Below are 23,418 nucleotides of genomic sequence, written 5' to 3' on the forward strand. Positions count from 1 at the left end.
CAATATTACTGGCACGACCTCAGGAAGGAGGAAGAAATCTACACCAAGCGCGTGAGCGGTGGCGGCAGTGTCATGATTTGGGCTGGCATGAGCGCTGATGGACGAAGCGAGCTTGCTATCCTTGAAGGAAAGCAAAACAGTGCAAGTTACTGTCGCACTCTTGACATGCACTTGTTGCCGTTTTTGGGAAACCTGCGTCGAAATTTTGGGGTTGTGGAGCCTATTTTTCAACAAGACAACGCTTCAATCCATGTGTCGCGAGCTACAAAAGCGCACATTGAGCGAAGCGGTGTTTTATTGATGGAATGGCCTGCTAAGAGCCCGGATTTAAACCCAATTGAAAACGTTTGGGGTCAATTGGCGTGGAAAGTTTACGAGAATGGCCGTCAATTTTCTACTGTGGACGAACTCAAGGCTCAAATTCGTGTTTCCTGGGATCAAATCAGCCAAGCCTATTTGCGTAAGCTTGTTGATGGAATGCCAACTAGGCAACTAGGATGGCCCAAGTAGTGTTGAGAAACGGTAATGCAATTGATAAATAACTGCTCTGAAAAAAGTGCGTCTATAATTTGCATCACCCTGAAAAATGGTTTTTTGTAATTTTCAAAAATAGTACTTCGAATTTTAAAGTTTTGTCACCAACAATGTATTTCGAAACTTAAATAAAGTATCATATCAAATCAGTGAGCTTCAAATCGAAATAAGTTTTGAGAAATGTCAAAAATTCACGTGCGTCTATAGTTTACATCAGGACTGTATACTATGAAATTTCCATCGAATTTTATATTAATAATATAATAGTATGAGATTTGACCGAAAAAACGTCGTAAAGTCGATTTTGACGTACAAAACCAGAGCGATATTTTGACCAGGATTTAATATATTTCGACGATTGTAATTTATCCACACCAAGGTTCAACACGACGACACGACGATGGGGGATAGTGACGAGGTACCGTGGCCGTCTATCCTGGAGAACTTGCCGTTCCTGGTTGCAAGTGACGACCTGTTGACCGACCAGCTCTTGCGCGTGTGCGAGTTACTGGACGATGTTCCAGACGATCACAGCACGAACCATGAAGGCGCAAAAGCATTGCGTGCAAGTTAGCACGCAATGGGGACGGGGTTAGCAGTGCTAACCCCGTCCCCCGACAAAGGAAGAGGCACCGCCGCCACCGGTGTCCAAGAAGTCGAAACGCACGTCGTTTGAGGTGCGTCAAAAGCAGGAGTTGCAGTGTCTCCATGAGGAGGTGCGACAATTGAAGGCCTTGCACCACCAGTCGACTGCGTCATCAAGTGGGGCCTCGTCGTCATTCTGGCAAGTCGCGGCGGCCGTCGAGCGTGCGGAGAAGCTCAAAGCACTCCACGACAACGATGAGCTTCATGACACCGTATCTCAGCAGGCCACGTTTATCGAGCACATGTAGCGCGTGTTTCGTAAGAAACCTCGGCCGCTCGAGGTACTACATTGCCCATTCAACACCACCCGAAATCCAACGTCACCTTGTGGTTCTATTAGTGTTTTCGAGATGTCGAGTCGGCAGAGATACACGCTGATTGCCCATTCGTCGCCCCGGACAGCGGCCATCCACGCGATCGCGGATCGCCAACGTCGGCGGATGCACCATACGTTCCTCCGCGCCGGCGTGCTCGACCGCGCGGACGACTCGTTCCGAGCTCGGTTTCAACCTCAAGCCAATGGATCTATTGTGTTTGAGCTGGTGAATCACGTGACGTTAGCGGCGTCGCGCTGTGGCAGACCATGGGGCAAAGCCAGTCGTCGCACATGCCGTTTGGTATGCACGAGGTACTTCTTTGTACTACGAATACTGCAGACGTTGCACAACAACTTGTTCTGCAATTAGGTACTGGAGCACATTGACGACGCGTGTACGTTGTGCGGTCGCATAACCGCAGCCACCACTGACCCAGGAGCTGTGACGTGGCACTCGAACCTCATTCGAAAGTACTACCTACCCCCAGCCCAACAATTTGAGTTGGTCAGTCGGTCCGTCTTGGATGACGCGCTGTCGCCGTCGGCTTCCAGTGACGTTGTCGACAACAAGGCGGTGTGGTACGTACTGTACATACTACATTTATCTTGTAGAGTATAGCTCCAGTTTAGAATATAAACACCACAATATAGGTTTGATTTGTGGCAGTAGTCTACTTATTTGATACGGCTATACTACGGCTAGTGTGGTCCGTATTTGATATATGGACAAGTACCGATATGGGGGTTTAAAATGTCGACTTGGCTAAGGAGACGATACGGATGTCGTTCAGTGATCTAGGTTTAGACAAGTACTCGTGGATGTATGATGTGTGGCCTGGCGTAGGGTGCAAGTGGTGCCGCTAACCGACTCGACGTGCCGCCTTACGTTTGTGGTTCGCGTGGATTTGGAGCGGCCGTACTTTTCGACTTGGCAGAGGTGATGACCAAGCGAAGTATCTCCCCCGACCCGACCCAACCCAACCGTCAACCTTTCCTTGCTTGCCGGCGTTCGTGACAGACGCCGACAGCATGATTACTAATAGTGTGGGCATCCGCAACATCATCGAGACTGGTCGAAGCGTGCAGCGACTACTGGGAACCAGAATTGCATCTATTGTCCGAGCCCAACAAGATAGATAGCAACCCAACCCACGCCAAACCACAACTAACGTCATTGTAATCATTGGCCACAAACAAATCCACATTATTGCCAAGGCAGTTGATCCGTCACGGGTTGGTCGGCCAGCCAGCCAGCCCTCCCATACACTCTGGACAGCTTCGAATTGAACCGACTGCCTTGATCGTATTGTGGTCTTTATATTCTAAACTCCAGCGACATGGAGAATGAATCCACCCAACTAGAAGAATCGGCAGAAGGATTTAGCCAATCAGATTGCAGGAAGTCATCGTCAACGTAAACTTAGTGTGTGACTTTAATTAGTGTGATACCAATCACCTCCGAACATCTTTTTACATACAAAATTCAGTAACTACAAAGAATAATCGATCGGTAGATTTGGCAATTTTGCACAAACGTCCAAATTTTGGGTAAAAGGACAATATCTTTATCACACAATTCTGCTACTACTACCGTATAGTAGTACAGTAGTACTACTAGTAGTCGTACTAGTTGAACTATCCGTGGATTCTGACCAACGTCCACACTTCAGGATTTGTGATTTTTGAAACTTAAGATCAGGAAGCTGTCAGGAGGAGCGAGTAGTGTACCGATGTACGACGGCATTGATTGCCGTGGTGACAGCAACGTGCATGCGATTCCCTCCTTCCACGAACAAGCGGAGGTGCGACGGCGGCAGTCGTGACGGGTCCAGGTGCAGCATCGACGGCGTCGACGGCAAAAACCCCGGCCTGTCCACCACGCCCAGCTGGTTCATTTTGAACGTTACTTCAGAACCATCTTCCACCGCCGCTGCATCGTCGCCTTCGAGCTGAAGTTGCACTAACAGTGTAAACTGACACGAGTTGGGGACATGGGGGTCGGCCGCCACTTGCATCCTACGTCCAAATATGTGACAAGGAGTTTCTGTGACGTGGCGCATTCACACAGCTTGTCGCACGTACGTACCACACCCATTTGTTCTCGACCGACGAATGCGGCGTGTACGGCGTCAGCGCATCTTCCAAGACGGCCCGCGCAATAAATACATCCCGCTGTTCGTTGTCTGCGCTGGGATAATGCTTGCGAATGAGGTTCTGGTGCCACCGTTTCGTGGGGTTGCGGGCGTCTGTGATGCGACTGTACACTGTGCGCGCCCCCAACACTTCAAATTCCTTCATGACACGTGATAATGGAGGTCTTAGATACATAATTGACTACTTTGAAATATATGTAGCAAGGCAATATTAAAATTAATATAAATAGAAAAGCTAGTTGTTATATACAAGAATGGGAAAGAAATACTTCGAAGTAATAGAAATTCCAAACCAAACTACTGGAGATTGAGCACCAATCTCTCCTTGTCGCTGATTGGCTACAATATCATTTTGGATTTCTATCGGGAGGATATTAACCAATCAGATGTCCCCAAATGGAAAATTTGAAGAAAATGAATATCAGTAGATTTATGAAGCAGCCCTCTGCTTCATAAATCTACTGATATTCAATATAAAATACAAGTATTGTCCATTTGATACAAATTTAATCGAATCGCGCCGACCAAACCGATCCACAATCGATCTGATTGGTTGAATTTCATTGAGAAGGTTTTGATTGGCTAATAATTTTGAAGTAGCCAATCAAATCGATTTAAATTCCAATGAGAAACCACACCACAACACGAAATTTCACTCGAAAGCACAATATTCAGTAGGGATTCAAAAGGGCAATGTGGGTACCTCGGACATGCCCGGAGGAAGGTAGAGCGCAGGGCCACTGATGGCACTCCATGCAGCGTCGCTGACGTCTCTCCAAGGCGCGGCCAGCGTGATGTGATTGGCAATTTCAAACAATGTGACACCGTGTGACTGCGGCAGTACCCTCGTGCGCATCATGTCGTGGGTGGGTTGGTCGTGCACAAGGCCGGCCCGAAGAAAGGCAGTCGGCATGCGGCGGAAGTGGCGGTCCGCTATGGCGTGGATGGCGGCAACGCGGAGCGAGTCTTGGGCCGCCACGCGGTACGCCTGCCATTCCGCTGAATCAACATCGCGCAGAATCTAAATGCATGTGCCGTGGAATCATTGGGAGTGATGATTATGGGCGTACCGCCAGTCGAGGTTTCTTCGTGAACACTCGCTGCATGTGGTCGATAAACGTGGCTTGTTCGTCCACCGCCTCCCGAAGCTCCTCGTTCTCTTGCAGCGACTTGTTTATTTCGAAACGTTCGCGCTGGGCATTGCATTTCCACATGGAGGAAGACGATGTGATGAGTTGGCGCGACAGGTTCGGGTCGCGCAGCGTGGCCTTCAACGACTCCACTTCGTCGCGCAGGAGCTGCATCTCAAGCTTTTGACGCGCTTCGAACGTCGTGCGTTTGTACTTTCGCTTGGTCCCATTCGCCAGTGGCGGCGGAGGCTGAGCAGTACTTGAGTTGCCGCTGGCATCCACGGGAGTGACCGACCGCGTGTCCAACGATACTTCGCTAGGATCGCTGTCGTCTAGCATACCACATACACGATCTAGTCCATCGAGCAACCCTTCGTCGGTCGCGATCAGGAACTGCAGGTCGTCGAGGAGCTCCCATGGTTCAGTTGGTGCAGTGGCCTCGTAGTCTGCCATATTCTCATGTACTGATCAATTTATCCGATAACGTGACCGATCAGTGATCCGCCAAAATTTGGATTTTTTCCTTCTTGAATTACCCGATCGGATCTGACAGTTCATGTTTCTCCAATTAGTTTAGAAAGTTGAGCAATTTACACAGTCGATCAGTGATCCGCCAAAATATATACTTGAAGTGAGTATTGAATTCAGTTTAACAAAATCCAAAATCTTTAGCTGAAAATATAATATGATAAAGGTATATTAGTTTTAGAAATGTATGAACGTTTGAGGTATTCACAGGTTGGAGTGTTGGACAATTCGTGCATAATTTCTCACGAGGTCAATATTGTAAGAGGTTTTGTTTTGTCCAATACAATTCGAGAAACCATATTATTGGATAAAATGTTTTGGCGGATCACTGGTCAGTTGGCGGATCACTGATCGGTCACGTTATACTAGTATTGGACGTAGCTGTGGATAATTTGAATATATTAATATCCCGAGTTATAACGTTACGATGCGATATTTGTGTGATTGATTGATATTTCAATCCTCGTAAGTGCGATCGTATTGCCCTATCAAGCAAATATTTGTCCGAGTCACTATGGCATAGAGTTCCAGACCCCGCCGAATCGAATCACGAATCGACGCTATTATCCAATTTGAGTGGATGTGATTGGCTCTTACTGAAACGACAAGAATATTCAACCAATCAGAACTCCAGCGTGATTCAATATTGATTAACGTTAGACAAACCGCGCGAATTTAGGAAGTTTATAGCGAAACCGGGTACTCAATGTAGGGCCGATGAATGGTTTGAATCTGTGAATAGTGTAACTTGATTGGCTAGGTCATTCTTGCCTAATTCATTCGATTCTATTAATACTGGAAAGTCCACTCACGGATTTGACAATAATATTGTGAATTCGCTATAAACTTCCAAAATGCACCTTGTTTGTCGAATCAATATCGAATCGCGCTCGAATTCTGATTGGTTGAATATACTTGTCCTTTCGAGCCAATCAAATCCACTTAAAAATGGAGTAGCCAATAGCGTCGATTCGTGATTCGATTCGGCGGCGAGATATTCGATTCGACGGGGTCTGGAAATTCGTATCGAATCATCCACAATATTATTAGAGCTCTTTATAACGTTAAGACCACTCCAGAGTCCTCCTCCTCTTTCGCACTTTCTCATCGTGGATTTCAAGATTCCCAGCCACTTCGTCGACGCCGTCGGATTCAGTGGCGTGCGTACCAGCGCGGACAAGCTTCAATGAGCATGCAAGGTGCGAACGACCACCCACCACCCATGTTGAATGCAACGTACCTTTAAGCGTTGCCTCTGTTTTGTCGATGGTACACTCCAATGGCCTTGTTCACTGCGCCATGTAGCGCGTGGATGTATCGTTTGCCCCGCTCCACAAAGCTGAGCATGTGTGGGCGTTGGGGAGTCGTCCTATCGAGGCTTCCGTCATCTTGTGTTGCCTCGTCGTTCTCACTCATCGACACGTGTTGTAGCATGGCTTGAATGCCAGCGACTTCGTCGTCTGTGATGAGCAACCGATGGGTGTGTCCCATGCCCAGTTGAACCACATACGTCAATCGACATGATGTGACATCGTCTGGACACGCGGCGAGTTCCAACCTAACAGACCAACAACGACATGATAAGCGCACACCACACTTAAGGTCGTATGGCCGCCTTGCTGTAACTAGACACTCACCAGCTCCATTTGTCTTCGACCGTCCGAGTCGACATGAGCGGGTCCCGCGCGTCTTCCAGCACACTGCGCGACACAATCACGTGTCGAGCTGGATGTAGGAACTGCTTGCGGATGACGTTGGCGTGACTTGGCACTCCGCCATGATGGACATGATGCGTGAGTTTGCTGTACACGGTATGACTGTCGATGGTTTCCACGACCTACAGACGGCAATCAACAGACGCTGGGTCAAGCCATTGCACTTTTAGGTACATATATACATACCTCTGTGGTGCCGTCGGGCCAACTGGGAGCCGACGGTCCGCCCATGTGCACGTGCCATGCAGCTGCGGCGACCACGGCGAATGGCGCCGGCAACGTGACGCTATTGACTAGTTCAAATCGAAAGGACCCGCCCTTGTCTGGACGGACATGTGCGCGGAAGGTGTTGTCTGATGTTTCAAAGACTCCGGCTTGGATGAATGCGTTTTGCATCCGACGGAGTTGGCGGTCGGCGATCGCGTGGATCCCAGCGATGCGAAGCGACTCGTGTGCGGCCAGACGATACACCTGCCATGCATCCTTGTTGTCTAACTAGAACCAACATGCGTGACCAGAGGGGTTGAGGAGTGGCATACATAGCGTCATTACGTGAAGGTGGTGGTCGTGGCTATGGAGCAGTCGTTGCATGTGCTCGATGAACGTGGCTTGCTCATGGACGGCGCCGATGAGTTGTGCGTTCTCCTGCATGGACATCCACTTTTCTTTGCATTCGGCTCGAGCTGCGCGCTCCCAAGCCGACATTTGAATGTTGTTACTCGTCGCTTGCTTGGCAGCTAAGAGGGCTTTCATCTGGACGACTTGTTGTCGAAGCACGAGCAGCTCGTGCTTTTGTCGCTCTTGATGTGTAGCAGTTCGACGACGACGACATGGTTTGTATGAGGTAGCTGTGAGGGTGTTTGAGAGCTCAGAGATGCCAGTGGAAGTAGCTGCTTGATGGAGCAACGATATGGATACAGGATGCGTCGTGGTGTTGGTTGAAATCGGAAGCTCTTCTTCAAGGACAGAATCATCCAGAATGGTGAAGAGTTGTTCTATGTCACTATAGAGCTGGTCATCCGTTGCCAGCAACGTCGGAAGGTCCAGCAAGTTTGTCCATGATGTCTCGTCGTCGGCACCGTCGTTTTTGGAAGCCATTTTGAAGTACAGTATTGTAAAATGACGGCGTACCATTGGCCCAATACTGTTACACGATGATCATGGCCTTCCGGAAACACTATCCGGTCATTTGCGAATTACGATGAGCTACATACAGCAAGACCTTGCCAATGTGTATGAGAGATACTTCTTCTTGATGGAGCAGCTATGACCAGTCATTCATCGAGCTCTGGGAATGGCAATGATGATTGGAATGTATCCAAGGGGCAGCCGACGTCCACAACTCCACAACCAAACAGCCACAGGATTCGTTTGATCTGCAACAAGAGAAAGATAATCGTTCAACTTTGACACCAAGTGGAACAGTCGAAGTGTGTCACCTGCGCGATCGTCATGCCGCCAGCTAAAGCACATCCAAGTGACCGACCGCCGCGAAGCAAGAGTACTGCATCGAGTGAAGAATTGGTATTGCTTGAAAATAAACCACTCAAGCACGTCGTACGAAAGCAGATCATGTGTTTAGAACACGCGATTGGATCGTCTCGAGTGCGAGGCGAGGGTTGTGAGGTGACCTATGTCATGAAGTCCATATTGTTTCTTTCGCATCGAACCCGTTCACCTTTCCATTTCCCAGCCACTACTACGTCGAACGAGGCTTGCGATATGTGACGACGTGGAACGAGCGATCAGCAACATGACGTCATGGTTAGTCCACCCACGTGGTGGTCCTGACTACATACTATGGCAAACGTGTTGACATGAGCAAACACACCGTAGCCGCCGCCTACGCAGACGCGTTGGGTCACACCATGGCCACATCGTCGTCCTCACGGCATTGCAACCGTGTTGGTTGCGTATACGATCTCATGGCATCTGTGGAGACAGTACTAGTACAGTGGCTCTTGACATCAATGATGTAAGCTAGCGCGAAATTGTTTAACAACCAGGTCAAGTCCTTACTACTGTACTCAATCTAACAACTGCCCTGTACTACAGGAATAGTTCGCGGGAAGTCGCATCTCAATCGAGTCCCCCCCCCCCACATTCGAACATCCACCAGTCTTGAAAGGCTGGAATGGATGTTAGAGAACCAAATGTTCATTGGAACTTCGCGTCTCATTGGCACTTTACTCTTCCTTCCAATACTCTAACGTTAAGGCTTCGGCGTCATATGCATCTTGACGAACAAGGTCAAATATAGTACATACATGGTTCAACTTGTTACATTTTGAACGTAATGATGTAGCGCAGTCGTTGCTGGGACTCTTGGTACACTAAATATTCGTCGTGGTGGAACGACGAGTGTTCGTTCTTCAATGTCACGGGGCGGCCTACGTTGACCCGAACGTCCTGACCATCCAATTGCACGATCCGGTCCTCGTCCGGATTTGGGTGCAAAGTGCCTTTGGCCAGCACAGAGTCGTACCCCGCTGGTGCTTTGGTCAGTCTCGAGTCGTCCTGTCGGATCTCGTGCATCTTGCCCAGCGCCGCCTCGACCAAGAAGAGGCAGCCTATGTTGTGACCATCGACGTGCGTGGGTCGCACGTATGACTTGGACTTTTCCAGCATGTTGGCCAGGTAAATGCCTTTGCCGACTCGTCCCCCCGACGACGGCATGATGCGAAGTCCAGACTTAAGGATCGCCGCCACCACCGCCACGTTGGTGCCGTGCCACAGCAGTCGGTGGTTGGGGGTGCTATCGAAGGACGAAAATGATTGATCTTCGGGGGTTCGACGCACGGCCCAAATGTCTTGCACAACCAACTTGCTTGCATAACAACTGAAGCCACCGCCTCCTGTGCCTTTCGTGTTGGCAACGTATTGCATAATGACTTCGTGCAACGGGTCGTCCGGTGTCACCACGTCCAAGCCAGCGTTGAGCTCAGCGTATTTCAGGTCCAAGCTGTGTTTGGTCGTGGGGGCGGCATCCCCCAGAGCCTTCTCTACGTCTTGCGCCACCACGATATCGTGCAAAGTAGATAACATCTCATACTTTTGTTCGAGTTGCTGGGGGGTGTTGAGGACTGGGGGGATCGTCGACCGAGAGTACGCGTGCGGAATGAGCTGGTAAAACTTGGCCGACAGCGTTTGCAGGTGGCTTGTGGTGACTTGTCCAGCATCGAGGGAATCCCGCAGAGTGTCGAGCACGGCCACTCCTTTTTGGATTTGGTTGATGCTGAGGGTGCCGAGTGGCATGCGCTTCGGGTCCAACTGCATGCGGACGAGTTCACTTTTGAACATGGCCTTGTCGAAGATCATGCGCATGAGTTTCTGGGTGGGGGGTGCTAATTGAGACGGGACCGAGTCGTCGCCGATGACTTTGGGTCCGTCCGAGGTCGACACCATGGCGGCTTTTTCGTCGAGCTCGACCATTTCGTACGCGCCCTTCTTGGGCACAAAGTTGTAGCGGTCGGCCCAGTTGTTCTTGGACTTGTCCTTGAACTTTTGGCAAAACACCCTTTCTGCGTCCTCCAGCGTGGCCATGGGACCCCACAGACGATAGACCCCGTCTTCCCCTACCCGCCCCCATCGACTGTAGACATTCCACATGTTGGGGCTTTGCTGAATCAGCTGGATCCGGTAAAACTTGTTGTTGCTAGTGGATGCCGTGATGGCCACTTGGTTCAACATGACGTCGTAGTCGCCCACTACGGATGCAGACGATGCACCAAGGCTCCGGCTGTACACTTCGTCCAATGGGCGAGCGATGGCTGGGCTAGATGTGGGCGTTGGCATAGTTGGCGCGGGCATTGGACATGGAGTTCCGAAACCACCAAATGAAAACGCAGGAAGACTAGCCGACGCTGGCGCCACTGGTGCGGGTTTGGATTTACCAGCCTTTCGAGAGGCAGCTTTCTTGGACGAAGTCGCCGATTTCGTTAAAATAGCAGCGGCTTTCTTGGAAGTAGTAGTAGGTTGCTTCTTAGGGGCCGTCGAGGAGGGGGTTGCTGATGGCTCAGGAGTTGGTCTGGAGGAGCCTCTCGTGACACGTTTCACAGGAGAGGTAGGCGTGAGAGTTGACGTAGCTTTTCGCTTGGCGGCCATCTTCGTGAGATCGTTGAATGAAAAATGAGATGGTGGTGTTTTCTTGGGTAAACAACCTTCATTCTCTGTGGGAAAAACACCTCTGTGTGTTTTTGGGTGGGATCCAGCAATGACAATCACTGCGTAATGCCAATGGGACAAACAAGAGTGATGGTATAATTGCTTTCGCGTGACAGTGCCGATACAAGCGGTGTTTTTCCCATTGAGAATGAAGGTCGTTGACTAACATCTCCATTTCAAGTCAACATCTCATGACAACCGGTATGGCTGTTCAGCGGACGTTACATCCACCATCGCGCCTCCCTCTCCTGTGAAATGTGTCACGAGAACCTCCTCCAAACAAACTCATGCCCCAACACCAACCCCGTCGACGCTTCCTAAGAAGCACCCTGCTGCTACGTCTACGAAACGTTGGTTGTAGCCACGAAACGAGCCCCCTCGTCCAAGAAAGCTGTCCCTTCGACCACGTACGAGTGCTTGCCAAAACCTTGAAATCTAAAACTGCAACTGTAATTTGCAGCACCAGCATCGACTAGCCTCCCTGATTTTGGGCCCATTCGGTCGGCCGACCCTTTTGAACCCGTTGGTTTTGGAGCAGCTCGCCACCACGGCAACATTTGGTCGCCACGTGGAGGTTGCTACGAATCGACATAGGAAACGAACGCGCTTGAGAAGGTCCGCTTGATGGTAAGGTTCCTTCAACTCCCGCTGCGCGAGACGTGCGCTCTGGAGGACCCTTGGCGAACCCGTTTGAGTTTTGCTCTTGTTGTCATTGTTTCAGTCCAATCATGGGCAGAGGTGGTGCCGGTTGCTAATTTGTCGACAACGATCAGCTCGGCGAAATGCAACACTGTAGGCTTGTACAACTGTAGCATGCGAAGGCAGTTTGGAACTCCATTGGCTGCATTCAACAATCCCACACGGAGTTCATTCACCTTTGGCTACTTCGACTTGGATATATTATATGACTGGTCAGTTGATCGTGTGCCAGTTGGACCACAACTGTGAGAACTTGGACTCACTTGCCAATATGACACCGACGGAGGCGACGAGTTTGATGCAGAATGCAGACCGCAAGGTGTACACTCCGCTGGACGAGGCATCTCCACCGAGTGAATCTGCTGACGAGGACCGCGCATTTGCCGACACAATCGCGGCTTTGAAAGCATCGCTCGATCGCGAACTTGCCAACCAGGAGCTTGACTTGAGCGGCAGCTTCGAGCATATGTTGAGCATCATCCGTGTGCTTTGGGGAGCCCGCGAGACCATTGAAGCGTTGGCTGAAACTCAGTCGACGGACAAGTGGCTCCTCTCGTTCGACGCGGAAGCCAACGCAAAGAAACTCATGTACGCCGAGAAGCACTACAACGACTTACTTGCAGATGCCGTCAACGCTAACTTGGCCGATCTCTTGGTCCGCATGATCGGTCAGCGTGTCCACGACGAAGCATCACTCGAGCTGCTGTACGAACTCTCGGCCTGGGGGTCTGTCGACGTGCAAAACGCGTTGTATTATGCGGCCTCGGACTCTCAAAGCGCAGTGTTGGAGTTTCTGCTGCGCCACTTGGAGAAAAACTCGACCAACATCGTCGCCATTATGACACAGGTGTGCATGTATCATCACAGCCAGTGGCAGGCCATGATGCAAGTTCCTGTCACCTTGAACGGCTTGTCCCTTCTCGACGTTGTTCTCGCGAGGGTGGCGGGGATTCCGTCGATCATCTCGTCCGCTGATATACCAACAGTCGTGTCGTGGATGACCTTTCTCTGCGAAGCCTGCCAAGGCCCGTCCGAGGAGAACCAGCTGTTGGTGGCCTCGTCCGACGCCGTGACGATTGTGCGAGATTTCGTGATGGATGGCATCTCGTTCGGCCCCGGGACGGCGGAGACGCTTCAGATGCAAGTGCAGAAATGCGCCGCGGAAGTATTGCTCATCCTCATGGAAGGCCGAGCGGACGGCACCCTTCATGAATGTTTGGCGGCAGTGATGCCCGTGTCGGCGGTCGTCGAGCGCTTGCAAGTGCACTATCGCGCGATCGAAGAGTGGAAGCAGTCGCCGGCCCATCGATCCCTTCTGCATCACACGCTGAGTATGACCAAGAGTTTGTTGCACACGGACACGTCCAAGGACGAGTTGCAGCGCAACTTGCACGACTTCCATGCCGCGATCCACTTGTTTTGTATCGTGCTGCATCTCCTGTACGACAAGCAAACCATCGAGTCGTACCGAACGCAGTGGTACGAAGCGCTGGCCAACCCCAAAGCATTCGCGGCGGTGGCGTTCTTCCAACGCGAGGTCGTTTCCATTGAAATCGCACGAAACGGGGCGATCCTCACAACGTACTTTCTACGCCCCCCCACGGCCAAGTACTTGAACGAGACGCTCCGAGCCAAGCTGATCGATCATATGGACATTGGCGGCGACCGCGCGCTGGACGTGCTGACCTCCGACGTCGCCAAGTAAGCCTCTAGCTTCACCCCCCCCAACGATGATCTCAGTCAAGTTGTAGTGACGTTGAAGAAGAGCTCACTGTGATCCAAGGCCTGGTCAAGAACCCGTCGTACTCGATCATGAACAAGTGGCATGTGTGGCTGCGCAAGAACATGCTTCGGCTGTGCTTTTACATCAACTTTGTCATGTTGCTCTGTGTGCAAGTGAACCACAGCACCGTGGAGGACGTCCACCAAGCCAACATGCGCTCGGTATGACTTGTTTCTATGGGATGTCTTGACGTCGGTTCGTTTCTAGGGTTTGTGGGTCGTGGGGGCGCTCGGGTTTGTTTTGCTCGGAGTGTGCACCGCCTTGTGGCTGTACCACGCCTTGACCACGTTTTGCTTCAACTATTGCAAGCAGCACGTGTCCCCCCTCAAGCTGTCGTTCACGACTTCGTCCGACTACTGGGCCAGCACGTTGCATGGGTTTGGCGCGTTTGCTGGCTACCTTGGTTCGACTTTATCACTCCCCTCGAAGTTGTACATATGGTCTTCCACTATTCCTGTTGTCCTGGACTGCATTCGTGTTGCTCGCGTGGCAGGGGCAAACTGACGTTTGGCTGATGCGTAGAATTCTTTGTCGCTATCTTTCTGGTCATTTTCTACATGAACATGGTGACGACGACGACCAAGATCTTGGCGGCCGTGTCTGTGTTGTGGCTGTTTGGGGCGTTTTTGCAAGGCGTGCGCCATGTGTGCCGGCTCTACCGATTCACTGTCAACGTGGACAATCCCGCGGACGCGAACGTCGTCGCGACATTGGCGTCGTTCTGGTACAGTGTGCTGTATGATACGCTCTTGTCGGGCTCCGTGATCACGTTTGGAGCGTACACGCTGTGCGCCATTTGTGGGCTGGGACTGTCCATCCCAGCTGTGACGACGTATTTTGACGTCGGGCCGTGGGGGCTTATGTTTTTTGGGTGTCCACTCGTGGATATTCTCGCCACGAACGACAACCTTCGATTCATTGTAGGTCTATTGTGTCGTTTGAGTTTCTATATACAGTATATATATGCCGTGACGTTGTCGATGTTTATATACATGCATCTTTACGAGTACGAGTGGAGGCTTCATGTGCGTGTATAGATTCTGAATGCCATGGACATTTAAAAGATGATAAAGTTCGTGGTGAGTAGGCTACGGCGATGCACTCGAACATGGGCATATTGGGCGTCACGGCCGTGTTTGGGGCGATTTTGATTTACCTATTCTCGCTCGTGGGGTTCTTCCACCTCCAAGTCGAGCTCGAATGCGAAGACCACACCGTGAGCCACTGCTCGACGTTGCTGCAATGCTACACGACGTATATTCGCTATGGTATATTACACCACCTTGTTTCTCCCCCTCGAAGGCGTACTTTCCGACTAATAGACTTGTACATCAATCAGGCCTGCTGTCGGGGGGCGGGATTGGGGACTACATTTCGTCGACGCTGAGCCACGAATTGGACTTTGGAAACCCCGGGCGATACTTTGAGCGGTTGGTGTACGACCTGGCGTTTTTCGTGCTTGTGATCACGCTGTTCCTCAATATGGTCCAAGGCATTATCATTGATGCGTTTACGGCGGTGCGGGAGCAGACGGAGACCAAGGCGGCGCTGAAACGAGAGCGCTGCTTGGTGTGCAACCGGTCGCGCAGCGCCATCGAGAACTTGGACGGAGGCCACCCGAACAACTTTAGCCGCCACATCCACCACGTGCACAACTTTTTCGACTACTTTTTCTACATTCAACATGTCAAGGCGAAGCAACACCCCAAGGAACTCAGTGGCCTCGAGCGCTACGTCGTTGAAAAGCTCAAAGCCCACGATATGGCATGGATTCCGCGCGTGTAGAAGGCGACGCTCTTGCCCTTGGTAGAGGAGTACTACGGGTCACCGTACTACTACTACTTACTACTGTATACCTGTGGACCTCACGTTTGAACGGCATGTCACATATCGTATCTTGTTGCACTGTGCACCATAAAAACCTAGTATAGGTCGAATACCGGTAGTACATGTATGTTTACTATCTTGCAAACAGCTCCATGAACGTTCGTTTCCAAAACGGTAGCTCCATCGCGTCGACCTCTTTTTCCACGAACGGGGCCCCGGAAACGTCCCCGGTGCCGTTGGGGGGCGAACGAACGAAAACGTCTCCACCTGAGACATCGTTTCGTCCACGAGCGCGTCGGGGCTGCCTCGGCTCTCGGCCTGTACCGGGTCTGCCACAACCTGAAGCAGCAGCGTCAGTCGACACGTGGAGGCATCGTCCAGCGGCGCCACAACCGCCCTACCCACCCACCCATCCTCCATGCTAACCACACTGGGCAACTTACTGTATCACCCCCCGTTTGCGGGCACGTACCAGCCCCATTCGTCATGTACGGCGCCGTTGGCCATATGTGTCACGAGCGCATCGTCCACCACTGCGCGCCACACAACGACCTGGCGATGGGGAGGCTCCTGGATGTACTTCCACACAATGTTGGCGTGCGCAGTGTCTTCGTGAGGGTTGCCACTCACTAGGTTGGCCCGGGTTCGACGAAATGCCTGTTACACTGTGTGCTCATCCACTTGCTCAAACGACTACAAACCTGACTCGTCAAGACAATCCCCCAGGATCTGCTCTAGGCATCTAACATACCTGGGTGGCGCCGTCGGGCAGTGGCGGCCCATGTTTAAAGACGTTCCAGACCGCGTTAATGCGGTCGTACGGCGCAGCCAATGTGATGTGGTACACGTACTCCAACAGCACGCTGTTGTCTGCTTGGGGCATGGGTGTGGCCCGCGTGATGTCGTCCGTGCTACTGTATGGTCCACCAAGCCAGCTTTTACAATCGCCGACTGCTGTCGCCGATACTGTCGGTCCGCGATTGCGTGGATTGCAACAACGCGGAGCGAGGCTTGTGCTGCCAAGCCTTGCCACTCGATAGACTGCGTGTCCGTATACGTCTAAGCAAGATATGCACGGGAATAGGACGAGGTGACGGGGATCGTACCGCTAAGCGTGGCTTCTTGCGTGAAGCTGCTCATTCTCGACCATGGCCTTGGACTTTTCAAACTGTTCCTGACGTGCAATGCGCTTCCACACGTTCAGGTTGAAGCGTGACGCGGCGTTATCTTGTGCGGTCAGTAGCTGCACTTTCAAATCGTCGACCTGCTTGCCGAAGAAGCTTGATCTGATGTTGGCTGTCGAATGCAAGAGGGGTTTGTCATGACCGTCTTGCGTTTTGACGAGCTCGCGGGACTTGGGATGGTGGACGAGGATGCCGCAGTGGACGAGCTCCCTGGGTGTAGCAGGGATGGGGCGGACGAAGCGTTGGCGCCGCCTGCTGGTTCGGACAACAAATCGCACACGTATGAGAACTCCATGTGGAGCGCATCGTTATGTACGAACAAAAAGCTCAAGTCCTCGTATACATCCCATGGTGCAGTGTCGTCTCCGCGGTCGTCGTCGTCGTCCATATTGTTCGATGTTCCAGCTAGTTTCAAAATGTCGATGGTAATCAAATAATCAAACATGCATTCAGGGAACATATCAACCCAAATAACTTGCCTGGATTTTGCCTTGATGTAACATATTGTAGAACTACTCATAGCGTCGAGTTACATGCCTTCCACGGTAGCGTCTCGGAAAAAGTGTTCTTACATGGGGATTTTACCTGAACGTTAGCAGCTCTTGGCTGATTTCTCGGACAAGTACTGTTGGCGCGGTCGTTGGCAGTCGAAGTGGAGCTCGTTCCGACTGAAACCAAAAGTGGCTTCGACATATGGGGCTCCCACCGTCCAAATGCTGGTGTTGATTTAACATTGATGACGTATGACGAAATGTCCTCCTCAGCCATGCATACAATCCATAGACAATTTAGACTCGTTCAAAGAGCAATGTCATGCCAGGTATGGTTCGCGAGTACTACGTACAACGTAGCACAGTAGTACCGTAAACTATAACTTGCATTCATTTGTTAGGATTAGTGCTTGTTCTGTAACTTGGTTGTAGCTTATATACTATGTTTGAGGAGTGTTTGGTGTCGAGTTGTCAAAGGCGCCGTTGGCCACTAGGGCTTGATGCTCCGCCGTCCACTGCAAAGTGAACAAGGTGACAACTCGTGCTTAAATGATGGGGGTACCTGGGCCATTGTAGCTTTGGAAATGCCCAGCTGATTGCGAATGTCAATACGTTGGAGCTCTAGGCGTCGCAATTCCACCAACGACCTCTACGTGTTGACTCGATGAAAACACCATGAGCTGCACAGACTTACGTTGTTTGCATCGGCGCATGCTCGAAGGAACGAAGGGGTCACCGTGGACGACCGGTCTACAAGACACATGGATGCATTTTGGCATTCGACTCGAACCAACATATGTAGCTAACGTCAATTCGTCATGTACCAGGGACGTATTCTGGGCTATTGTTCATCTTCGGATTTGGTATCTTGAAAGGTCATGACCTTTGGCGGTTACAATTTGCAACCATGGCGGCGACACATGGTCAAGTGGAGGTCGTGACGTGGTTGCACCAAATGCAACTGGGCTGTCACGAAGCTGCATTTCCACCAAGGTAAAGCCACAGGTAACCATGTAGTACTAGGTAGTATACTAACTAGTACAGAACTGGACTAGTATTAATAGTAAGTATGTATAGTACAGTACAATAGCTGAGGATTTGGTCCAGTAAACTGTGAACACCTGGACAAAATTGCAGCCTGGAAGAGCAAAAGGTTCGACAGCGGTAGGACCTTGATTCGACTCATAACACGACTCATGAAAGCGGTCCATGCAAGAGCCGCCGAGTTCAACGAAGTTGAGAGCCATCAGTCCTTCGTGGAAGCACTTCATCACTAACTAGACTACAAACTGGTCCGGCGTAGCCATTAAAACTAACCCAAGACCGACGAGTACATAGCATCGCAAAAGCCTGCTGGCATTGCTTCCAATCATTGAAGACTGGACTTCCTGGTCGAGGTGTTCAAGGGCGTGGGAATGAACGTCGTCCACGCCGGGTGCCAGCCAAGCGCGGCCGCCGCCGCGTCTGGAGGTGGGGTCGTTGAAGGCAAACCAACCAAACCCCCCGCTGCCATCATATCTCCTCGTCATCTTATTCGTCAATGTCAACATCAACAATGCTGCTGTCGTGGCGGACGCACGGCGGCGCCATCCTCTAAAAGCAAACTGTTTGTCCTGCTCGTCGATTTCCAAACCCACACTACCAAAACAACGTTATGCGCCATTGGACCAGTCAGCGCGGGACCCGCCATCGATGTACAAGACGTCTCAGCTGAAACGACCAGCGGCCCCTCTCAAGTGCCAAACGACGACGCCGATTACGCCGGCTGTGTCTGCGTTCTCGCCACCCACGACGAGCCCACCCGTCAGACTTTTTCTTCCGTCGTCGTCGACGGGAAACCCAGATTTGAAGCCACCTTCGACCCCCGTGGTCACTGCCAATCCCCCTAACACGCCCATGTCGGATGCACCAGAGGCTGGCAGTCATTTCCGACGAGCTTGCAGCCAGAAAGGACGCACTTAAGACTCTCCGTGTGGAATGACGGCACCGTGAACATGTGCGGCAGCATCTGCATGAGCATTTGGTGGATCGGCGACGTAATCGACAGGTCGTTCAGCGCCCGCTGAAAGGCCAGGCGGCGACTATCCGAGTTCCAGTATCGATCGCATTCGACTGTTCCAAATGTAATACAGTACTGTTCTACAGTACCTCTCATTTGTAATGTGTCGTCTGTACGAGAGCTAGCAAATAATCATTGCGGCCATGTTTACGATGAACAACGTGTTGAGGCTACAAAGTCATGCAAGTGCTCGTGGGTCCCTTCTGCCAGGCGACTGATGGCCATGTCCTCGGGCTCAGCTCCTCTGGACTCGCATCCTCTGGCTATGGTTCGATCCCACTCTACCACGCACGGGTCTAGTTGCAAGCCAACGCGCACAGAAGTGGCGACCAGAGAAACAGGATGTTTTCCTTGCTGCATGGTTTGGTACACGTGGACATTGCCGTTTTCGTTGTGTTTTTGAACGATCCACACAAATTCCTCGGCGAGGGGAAGCCCATTTCTCGAATGTGGTGGCATTGACCTATGGCCATCGACGATGCGTTGGGTTGTTGAATCAAGACACAGATGGCCGTAATGAAGAAAGAACCGTAAAAGAACGCGCCTGGAAGGGTGTCCAGGATAAGGCGAAAACGGAAGGGGATACCAGGGAAGATGGAACGAGGGACGGGCACGGGGCTTGGATGTCGTCAAGCCAAATTGTTGTGTGCATGAATAATGGCATTGATCCGATCGATGACAATGCGGTGGTTGCGATCGATGTATGCCACGCCATAGTACCGTTGCACTTTGGTTAAGGTGGCGTCGTTGTACAAGTTGGCGGCGATGGTGACGGACGTGGCCGGGCCGACTTGCCAAGGAAACGATCCGCTGAAAAACGCCTGGAGGGGCTACAGTTTCTTCGGTGTGGTTTGACCAAGTCGAATTTTCTGCAACGTACAATACTCGCGACATTGAGAGCAATGACAAAGCTCAATATCGCTATGGGTTTGTGCATACTGTATCATTCGTCGAGGGATGGTCGTGGACGCAGCTTCTGCTGGAGCCGGGTCTCTCGAGGCGACCCCCTTGTTGTAGACCTTGGGTTGGCAAATTCGAATGCATTCATATGAAGACCATGGCCTAAATCTGGAGAAGAAACGTTTCGAACGAGGGTTTCACGTTGTCAAGACTTCAGCGGTCCAGTGGACGAACGAACGGTGGAATGGGGATGTTAGGTTTGCTTGGCATACAGAAGACGGTTTGCCACGTCAATGCATGGGGACGTGAAGACCAAAAACGATATTTATTCAGATATATAGCCAAAATGCCCATGCCGTGGCGGCCCCGCCCTTCCACTCGTCCCATAGATACGTTGGGAGGTTATCAATTGAAACCGGTCAGCAGTATTTCGTACATCGGGGGGAGGTTGCGATGACACTTAAGCAACATAATTGCAACTCGAACCGCTCTATTGAAACCAACTTGCTCGGTTCCTCCTACGCCCCATCTCGCGACTCCTACTTGGGACAGATCCACGACCAGCCAGAACATGGTGTAAATCACAAGATCCACGGACTGGCGTTGACCCCTCGATGCACACATTGCGACGCTGGTCCTGTGGGCTGAAACGTCATGCACGCCGTTCCGTCCAGGCGGCTAAGACAATCCTTGTGATTGGTTTCACACAGCCGCACACACAAATCGTCGTCTCGTTCGATGCGATCAAGGCAGCGCCACAAACTCAGCCGACACTTCAATTTGAGTAGGCCACTGGCCGTGTAGCACGCGACAAAGCAGTCCGACCCGCGGTGGCTGAACAGCGGCATGCGGTTATACTTGGCGTTGTGCTTGTGCAAAGCGTACAAGGACCCGCCTTCAAACTGCGACGGGGTGAACTTGCGCTGAAGGCCAAACATGTGGAAGGCCACGCGCTGCTTGATGTCGTTGAACATGAGCAAGTTGAGCTCGGAGAACTTGACAATCGTTTGGGATGGCCCCCGAACTATATGATGGAAATATGCGACAAGCACTGTGTGAGGACTTGTATCCTTCACCACGATACGTTTTCATACGAGCGGTCGTACTTTTGGTTTGGCGATTTCGACACCATGTCCACAGACGCGAAAACCACAGCGGCACCGCCCCGAACGCCATGGTGACTCCTACGAGTACTACGACAAACACAACATCATGCCGGGTCAAACCATGCAGTGCAGTTGTTGTGTATGCACCGAGAAAGATCTCGATCGCCTGGCCTTTCTCGGCAGCTGATATTAGTGGCTCCCACAACGCATGCTGCACAGCCATGATGGGCGTCGTCGAAATCAAGTAGACCATTGGGGCAGCATAGATAAGCACGGCAACGGCCACGAGCGTCGGGTCGAGCGGGGTCACCATGTGCTCGAGATTATATCGTTTGAGGACAAATGTGGTGTAGCGCAACATAAAGTACGAAAACCAGACCTACGGACGGGATCAGAATCACATCGATGGAATCAGACTCAGACGTACGCTTCGACACGTGTACAGGACCGCCTTGCAAAACAGTACTTGGTCCTCGATTTGGCTGATTTGGAGGATGCACTCGCTCACCGTGTTCGCGCTGAGCCAATAGTCAATCACAAACGCCAACGACACCCACGCGTTGCTGAGAACGATGCTGGTTGGGTCCCCAATGTAGATTTCCATCTTTGTGAGCGTTGGATCTTGCAGCCCGACGTCGATAAAGTTGGCCGCGAGGGTGGAATAGTGCCGGTAGTACTTGACGTACATTTCACGGCACACGTATACGGTAAGCACGACGCGGTATGCGAGTTTACACCAGAGGAACTTCTGGTTTTGCCACTGCTGCATCACTTGGTACACGACAACGTTGGTGGTTTCTTGCTCGGCTAGCGGATGGTCGCGAACGGCCCAGACACACTGTTCGGCCAATGGCAACCCCAGCAACCGAACGTGTTGGCATTGTCCCATCGTCGGTGCAGTACAGTTTGCGAGAAAGTTGCACACGACACTGCGAATGCCCGAGCCGTAGAACAATGCCCCTATGATACCGACTGTCTTGTTTCACAATGTTGACACCGATCTTGTTCATGAAAAACGATTACCTGGCAATCGCACTACTCGAGTCAAGCAAGGTGTGGAGCTGTCGTGCTCGAACGCCGCGACCATGAATGTCGTGGCATTGGGTCGATCCACATAGATGTTGCTGATGACATAATTGTGCAAGAATGAAGCCGTGTAGTAGCTTTGTTTCGACGCAAGAGTCTCGGTGTTGTACATGTCAAACGTCGTCGCGGCGTCCGGAGACCACACTTGGCCCACTTGCCACGGAAACGATTCGGTCAAATACGCTTTGAGCGGCTACAAAAGGCAATATCTCAGACAAAGCGAGAGATTGGTGTAGATGGAGACAACAGCAGCAGACCATGCTGGCCACATTCAGCGAAATGACAAAACTCAACAACCCCATGGGCTTATGCCACCCCACGCGCCGCCTGGTCGACGTCTGTAACCCAGCGACGACGACGACTTTGGTCATACTAGCAGTCTTTTCAGGGTATTCCTTGTAGTTTGCTGCGCCAGGTGAATTCCCCCTGTTGAGCAACTAAAAATACATACTTTATCGTTAAACATTGAAACGTCCGAGCCTACAATATCCTTCAGAAATGGCGATGTTTGTGGTCGTTTCGCTGTTGACATCAAAGGCCAAGTTCCAGCTTCATGAGATTATATGTGAAATACAGTACAGTACGTATCCGCACGTTATGGACGCCATGGAACTGATGTACTGTACTCTAACGGCAAAATCAAGCAGTACTCTAACGCCAAGTTCATTATGTCAATGCCTTAGCGCCCGGATGCCACCCGCGCAGAGCCGCAGAGGACTTCGTCCACCCAGAGAGGACCACGGAGGATGGACATCCTCTTTGGTGTCTTGTGGACGAAGGCGAGGTAGTGGTACTCCATCTGTCTCGCGAAGAGTTCCTTGGCCAGGCGGCGGCGGATGAGCCATCGACGTAGGAAGGCAATCACGATGGCCTTTCTCATTCCGAAATGCCCTGTCAATTCTACTCATGAGTACTACACCTTTTTGCAGTTAAGTTGGACGAATGCCCGATGTATTTGGCCGTGCTCCCGATATATTTGGTGGTGTGCCCGATATAATTACAGGGAACGACGTTGAATAAGCATGTCGTCCGACAATCTGATAGGACTGTCGTGCATATCAATTTATCCAATCATGTATCACGTCAGATGTACTAAAA

General features: G+C 51.3%; 10 protein-coding genes across 16 annotated transcripts; 3 read left to right on the top strand and 7 right to left on the bottom strand.

Moving 5' to 3' along the window:
- Nucleotides 1–1,529: 1,529 nt before the first annotated feature.
- H257_08046 (hypothetical protein) lies at nucleotides 1,530–2,436 on the top strand (the record flags this gene model as incomplete). Its single annotated transcript, XM_009833812.1, has 4 exons — nucleotides 1,530–1,681; nucleotides 1,741–1,807; nucleotides 1,866–2,074; nucleotides 2,340–2,436. The coding sequence occupies 4 exons, from the start codon at nucleotides 1,530–1,532 to the stop codon at nucleotides 2,434–2,436; spliced, it is 525 nt and encodes a 174-aa protein (XP_009832114.1).
- Nucleotides 2,437–3,043: 607 nt separating this feature from the next.
- On the bottom strand, nucleotides 3,044–5,260 carry H257_08047 (hypothetical protein). The gene is made up of 4 exons (XM_009833813.1): nucleotides 4,719–5,260; nucleotides 4,352–4,669; nucleotides 3,582–3,787; nucleotides 3,044–3,511 (listed from the first exon to the last, which is right to left on the bottom strand). The coding sequence occupies exons 1-4, from the start codon at nucleotides 5,229–5,231 to the stop codon at nucleotides 3,202–3,204; spliced, it is 1,347 nt and encodes a 448-aa protein (XP_009832115.1). The 5' UTR covers nucleotides 5,232–5,260; the 3' UTR covers nucleotides 3,044–3,201.
- A 1,071-nt stretch (nucleotides 5,261–6,331) lies between these two features.
- On the bottom strand, nucleotides 6,332–8,119 carry H257_08048 (hypothetical protein; the record flags this gene model as incomplete). Its single annotated transcript, XM_009833814.1, has 4 exons — nucleotides 6,332–6,864; nucleotides 6,944–7,143; nucleotides 7,208–7,516; nucleotides 7,574–8,119. 4 exons carry the CDS (start codon nucleotides 8,117–8,119, stop codon nucleotides 6,549–6,551), a joined length of 1,371 nt encoding a protein of 456 aa, XP_009832116.1. The 3' UTR covers nucleotides 6,332–6,548.
- An 878-nt stretch (nucleotides 8,120–8,997) lies between these two features.
- On the bottom strand, nucleotides 8,998–11,192 carry H257_08049 (hypothetical protein). The gene has a single exon (XM_009833815.1). The coding sequence runs from the start codon at nucleotides 11,123–11,125 to the stop codon at nucleotides 9,302–9,304; it is 1,824 nt and encodes a 607-aa protein (XP_009832117.1). The 5' UTR covers nucleotides 11,126–11,192; the 3' UTR covers nucleotides 8,998–9,301.
- A 191-nt stretch (nucleotides 11,193–11,383) lies between these two features.
- Nucleotides 11,384–15,743, top strand: H257_08050 (hypothetical protein). 3 transcript variants are annotated; one of them, XM_009833817.1, is made up of 8 exons: nucleotides 11,384–11,592; nucleotides 11,646–13,585; nucleotides 13,636–13,828; nucleotides 13,875–14,070; nucleotides 14,190–14,587; nucleotides 14,755–14,935; nucleotides 15,007–15,609; nucleotides 15,673–15,743. In XM_009833817.1, exons 2-7 carry the CDS (start codon nucleotides 12,090–12,092, stop codon nucleotides 15,450–15,452), a joined length of 2,910 nt encoding a protein of 969 aa, XP_009832119.1. In that variant the 5' UTR covers nucleotides 11,384–11,592; nucleotides 11,646–12,089; the 3' UTR covers nucleotides 15,453–15,609; nucleotides 15,673–15,743. The 3 variants fall into 3 exon arrangements, with proteins under 3 accessions (XP_009832119.1, XP_009832120.1, XP_009832118.1); XM_009833818.1 differs by having other exon boundaries at nucleotides 15,007–15,743; XM_009833816.1 differs by lacking the exon at nucleotides 15,673–15,743 and having other exon boundaries at nucleotides 11,384–13,585; nucleotides 15,007–15,452.
- H257_08051 (hypothetical protein) lies at nucleotides 15,628–16,377 on the bottom strand (the record flags this gene model as incomplete). Its single annotated transcript, XM_009833819.1, has 4 exons — nucleotides 15,628–15,631; nucleotides 15,688–15,891; nucleotides 15,967–16,151; nucleotides 16,246–16,377. The coding sequence occupies 4 exons, from the start codon at nucleotides 16,375–16,377 to the stop codon at nucleotides 15,628–15,630; spliced, it is 525 nt and encodes a 174-aa protein (XP_009832121.1).
- A 69-nt stretch (nucleotides 16,378–16,446) lies between these two features.
- Nucleotides 16,447–17,149, top strand: H257_08052 (hypothetical protein). The gene has a single exon (XM_009833820.1). It carries the CDS (start codon nucleotides 16,798–16,800, stop codon nucleotides 17,113–17,115), a length of 318 nt encoding a protein of 105 aa, XP_009832122.1. The 5' UTR covers nucleotides 16,447–16,797; the 3' UTR covers nucleotides 17,116–17,149.
- Nucleotides 17,150–17,537: 388 nt separating this feature from the next.
- On the bottom strand, nucleotides 17,538–18,059 carry H257_08053. 2 transcript variants are annotated; one of them, XM_009833821.1, is made up of 4 exons: nucleotides 17,994–18,059; nucleotides 17,864–17,919; nucleotides 17,732–17,818; nucleotides 17,538–17,684 (listed from the first exon to the last, which is right to left on the bottom strand). In XM_009833821.1, exons 1-4 carry the CDS (start codon nucleotides 18,019–18,021, stop codon nucleotides 17,610–17,612), a joined length of 246 nt encoding a protein of 81 aa, XP_009832123.1. In that variant the 5' UTR covers nucleotides 18,022–18,059; the 3' UTR covers nucleotides 17,538–17,609. The 2 variants fall into 2 exon arrangements, with proteins under 2 accessions (XP_009832123.1, XP_009832124.1); XM_009833822.1 differs by having other exon boundaries at nucleotides 17,864–18,059.
- A 1,303-nt stretch (nucleotides 18,060–19,362) lies between these two features.
- On the bottom strand, nucleotides 19,363–20,256 carry H257_08054 (hypothetical protein). Its single transcript, XM_009833823.1, has 3 exons — nucleotides 20,168–20,256; nucleotides 19,815–20,097; nucleotides 19,363–19,691 (listed from the first exon to the last, which is right to left on the bottom strand). Exons 2-3 carry the CDS (start codon nucleotides 19,941–19,943, stop codon nucleotides 19,464–19,466), a joined length of 357 nt encoding a protein of 118 aa, XP_009832125.1. The 5' UTR covers nucleotides 19,944–20,097; nucleotides 20,168–20,256; the 3' UTR covers nucleotides 19,363–19,463.
- Nucleotides 20,257–20,614: 358 nt separating this feature from the next.
- On the bottom strand, nucleotides 20,615–23,200 carry H257_08055 (hypothetical protein; the record flags this gene model as incomplete). Of its 4 annotated transcripts, none has more annotated exons than XM_009833827.1 (7): nucleotides 20,615–21,152; nucleotides 21,235–21,321; nucleotides 21,382–21,613; nucleotides 21,662–22,194; nucleotides 22,258–22,513; nucleotides 22,578–22,757; nucleotides 23,018–23,200. In XM_009833827.1, the coding sequence occupies 7 exons, from the start codon at nucleotides 23,198–23,200 to the stop codon at nucleotides 20,710–20,712; spliced, it is 1,914 nt and encodes a 637-aa protein (XP_009832129.1). In that variant the 3' UTR covers nucleotides 20,615–20,709. The 4 variants fall into 4 exon arrangements, with proteins under 4 accessions (XP_009832129.1, XP_009832126.1, XP_009832127.1 ...); XM_009833824.1 differs by having other exon boundaries at nucleotides 21,662–22,206; XM_009833825.1 differs by having other exon boundaries at nucleotides 21,235–21,613.
- Between the last annotated feature and the right edge of the window lie 218 nt (nucleotides 23,201–23,418).

This window comes from Aphanomyces astaci, assembly GCF_000520075.1.
Source record: "Aphanomyces astaci strain APO3 unplaced genomic scaffold supercont1.17, whole genome shotgun sequence".
In the NCBI taxonomy this organism is placed as follows: domain Eukaryota; phylum Oomycota; class Saprolegniomycetes; order Saprolegniales; family Verrucalvaceae; genus Aphanomyces; species Aphanomyces astaci.

Bases quoted from the DNA above. Each gene is read 5' to 3' on its own strand.
- H257_08047 (XM_009833813.1), bottom strand. From the start codon at position 5,231: ATGGCAGACTACGAGGCCACTGCACCAACTGAACCATGGGAGCTCCTC. The intron at 4,670-4,718 runs GTACGCCCATAA...ACATGCATTTAG, and splicing joins CGAAGAAACCTCGACTGGCG to ATTCTGCGCGATGTTGATTC. The intron at 3,788-4,351 runs GTACCCACATTG...CGTGTCATGAAG, and splicing joins TTCCTCCGGGCATGTCCGAG to GAATTTGAAGTGTTGGGGGC.
- H257_08049 (XM_009833815.1), bottom strand. From the start codon at position 11,125: ATGGCCGCCAAGCGAAAAGCTACGTCAACTCTCACGCCTACCTCTCCT.
- H257_08050 (XM_009833818.1), top strand. From the start codon at position 12,090: ATGACTGGTCAGTTGATCGTGTGCCAGTTGGACCACAACTGTGAGAAC. The intron at 13,829-13,874 runs GTATGACTTGTT...GTTCGTTTCTAG, and splicing joins ACCAAGCCAACATGCGCTCG to GGTTTGTGGGTCGTGGGGGC. The intron at 14,936-15,006 runs GTATATTACACC...TACATCAATCAG, and splicing joins CACGACGTATATTCGCTATG to GCCTGCTGTCGGGGGGCGGG.
- H257_08052 (XM_009833820.1), top strand. From the start codon at position 16,798: ATGCAAGAGGGGTTTGTCATGACCGTCTTGCGTTTTGACGAGCTCGCG.
- H257_08053 (XM_009833822.1), bottom strand. From the start codon at position 17,965: ATGTTGGTTCGAGTCGAATGCCAAAATGCATCCATGTGTCTTGTAGAC. The intron at 17,819-17,863 runs GTAAGTCTGTGC...GTCAACACGTAG, and splicing joins CATGCGCCGATGCAAACAAC to AGGTCGTTGGTGGAATTGCG. The intron at 17,685-17,731 runs GTACCCCCATCA...TTCACTTTGCAG, and splicing joins CCAAAGCTACAATGGCCCAG to TGGACGGCGGAGCATCAAGC.
- H257_08054 (XM_009833823.1), bottom strand. From the start codon at position 19,943: ATGGCGTGGCATACATCGATCGCAACCACCGCATTGTCATCGATCGGA. The intron at 19,692-19,814 runs GTATCCCCTTCC...CGATGGCCATAG, and splicing joins CCCTCGTTCCATCTTCCCTG to GTCAATGCCACCACATTCGA.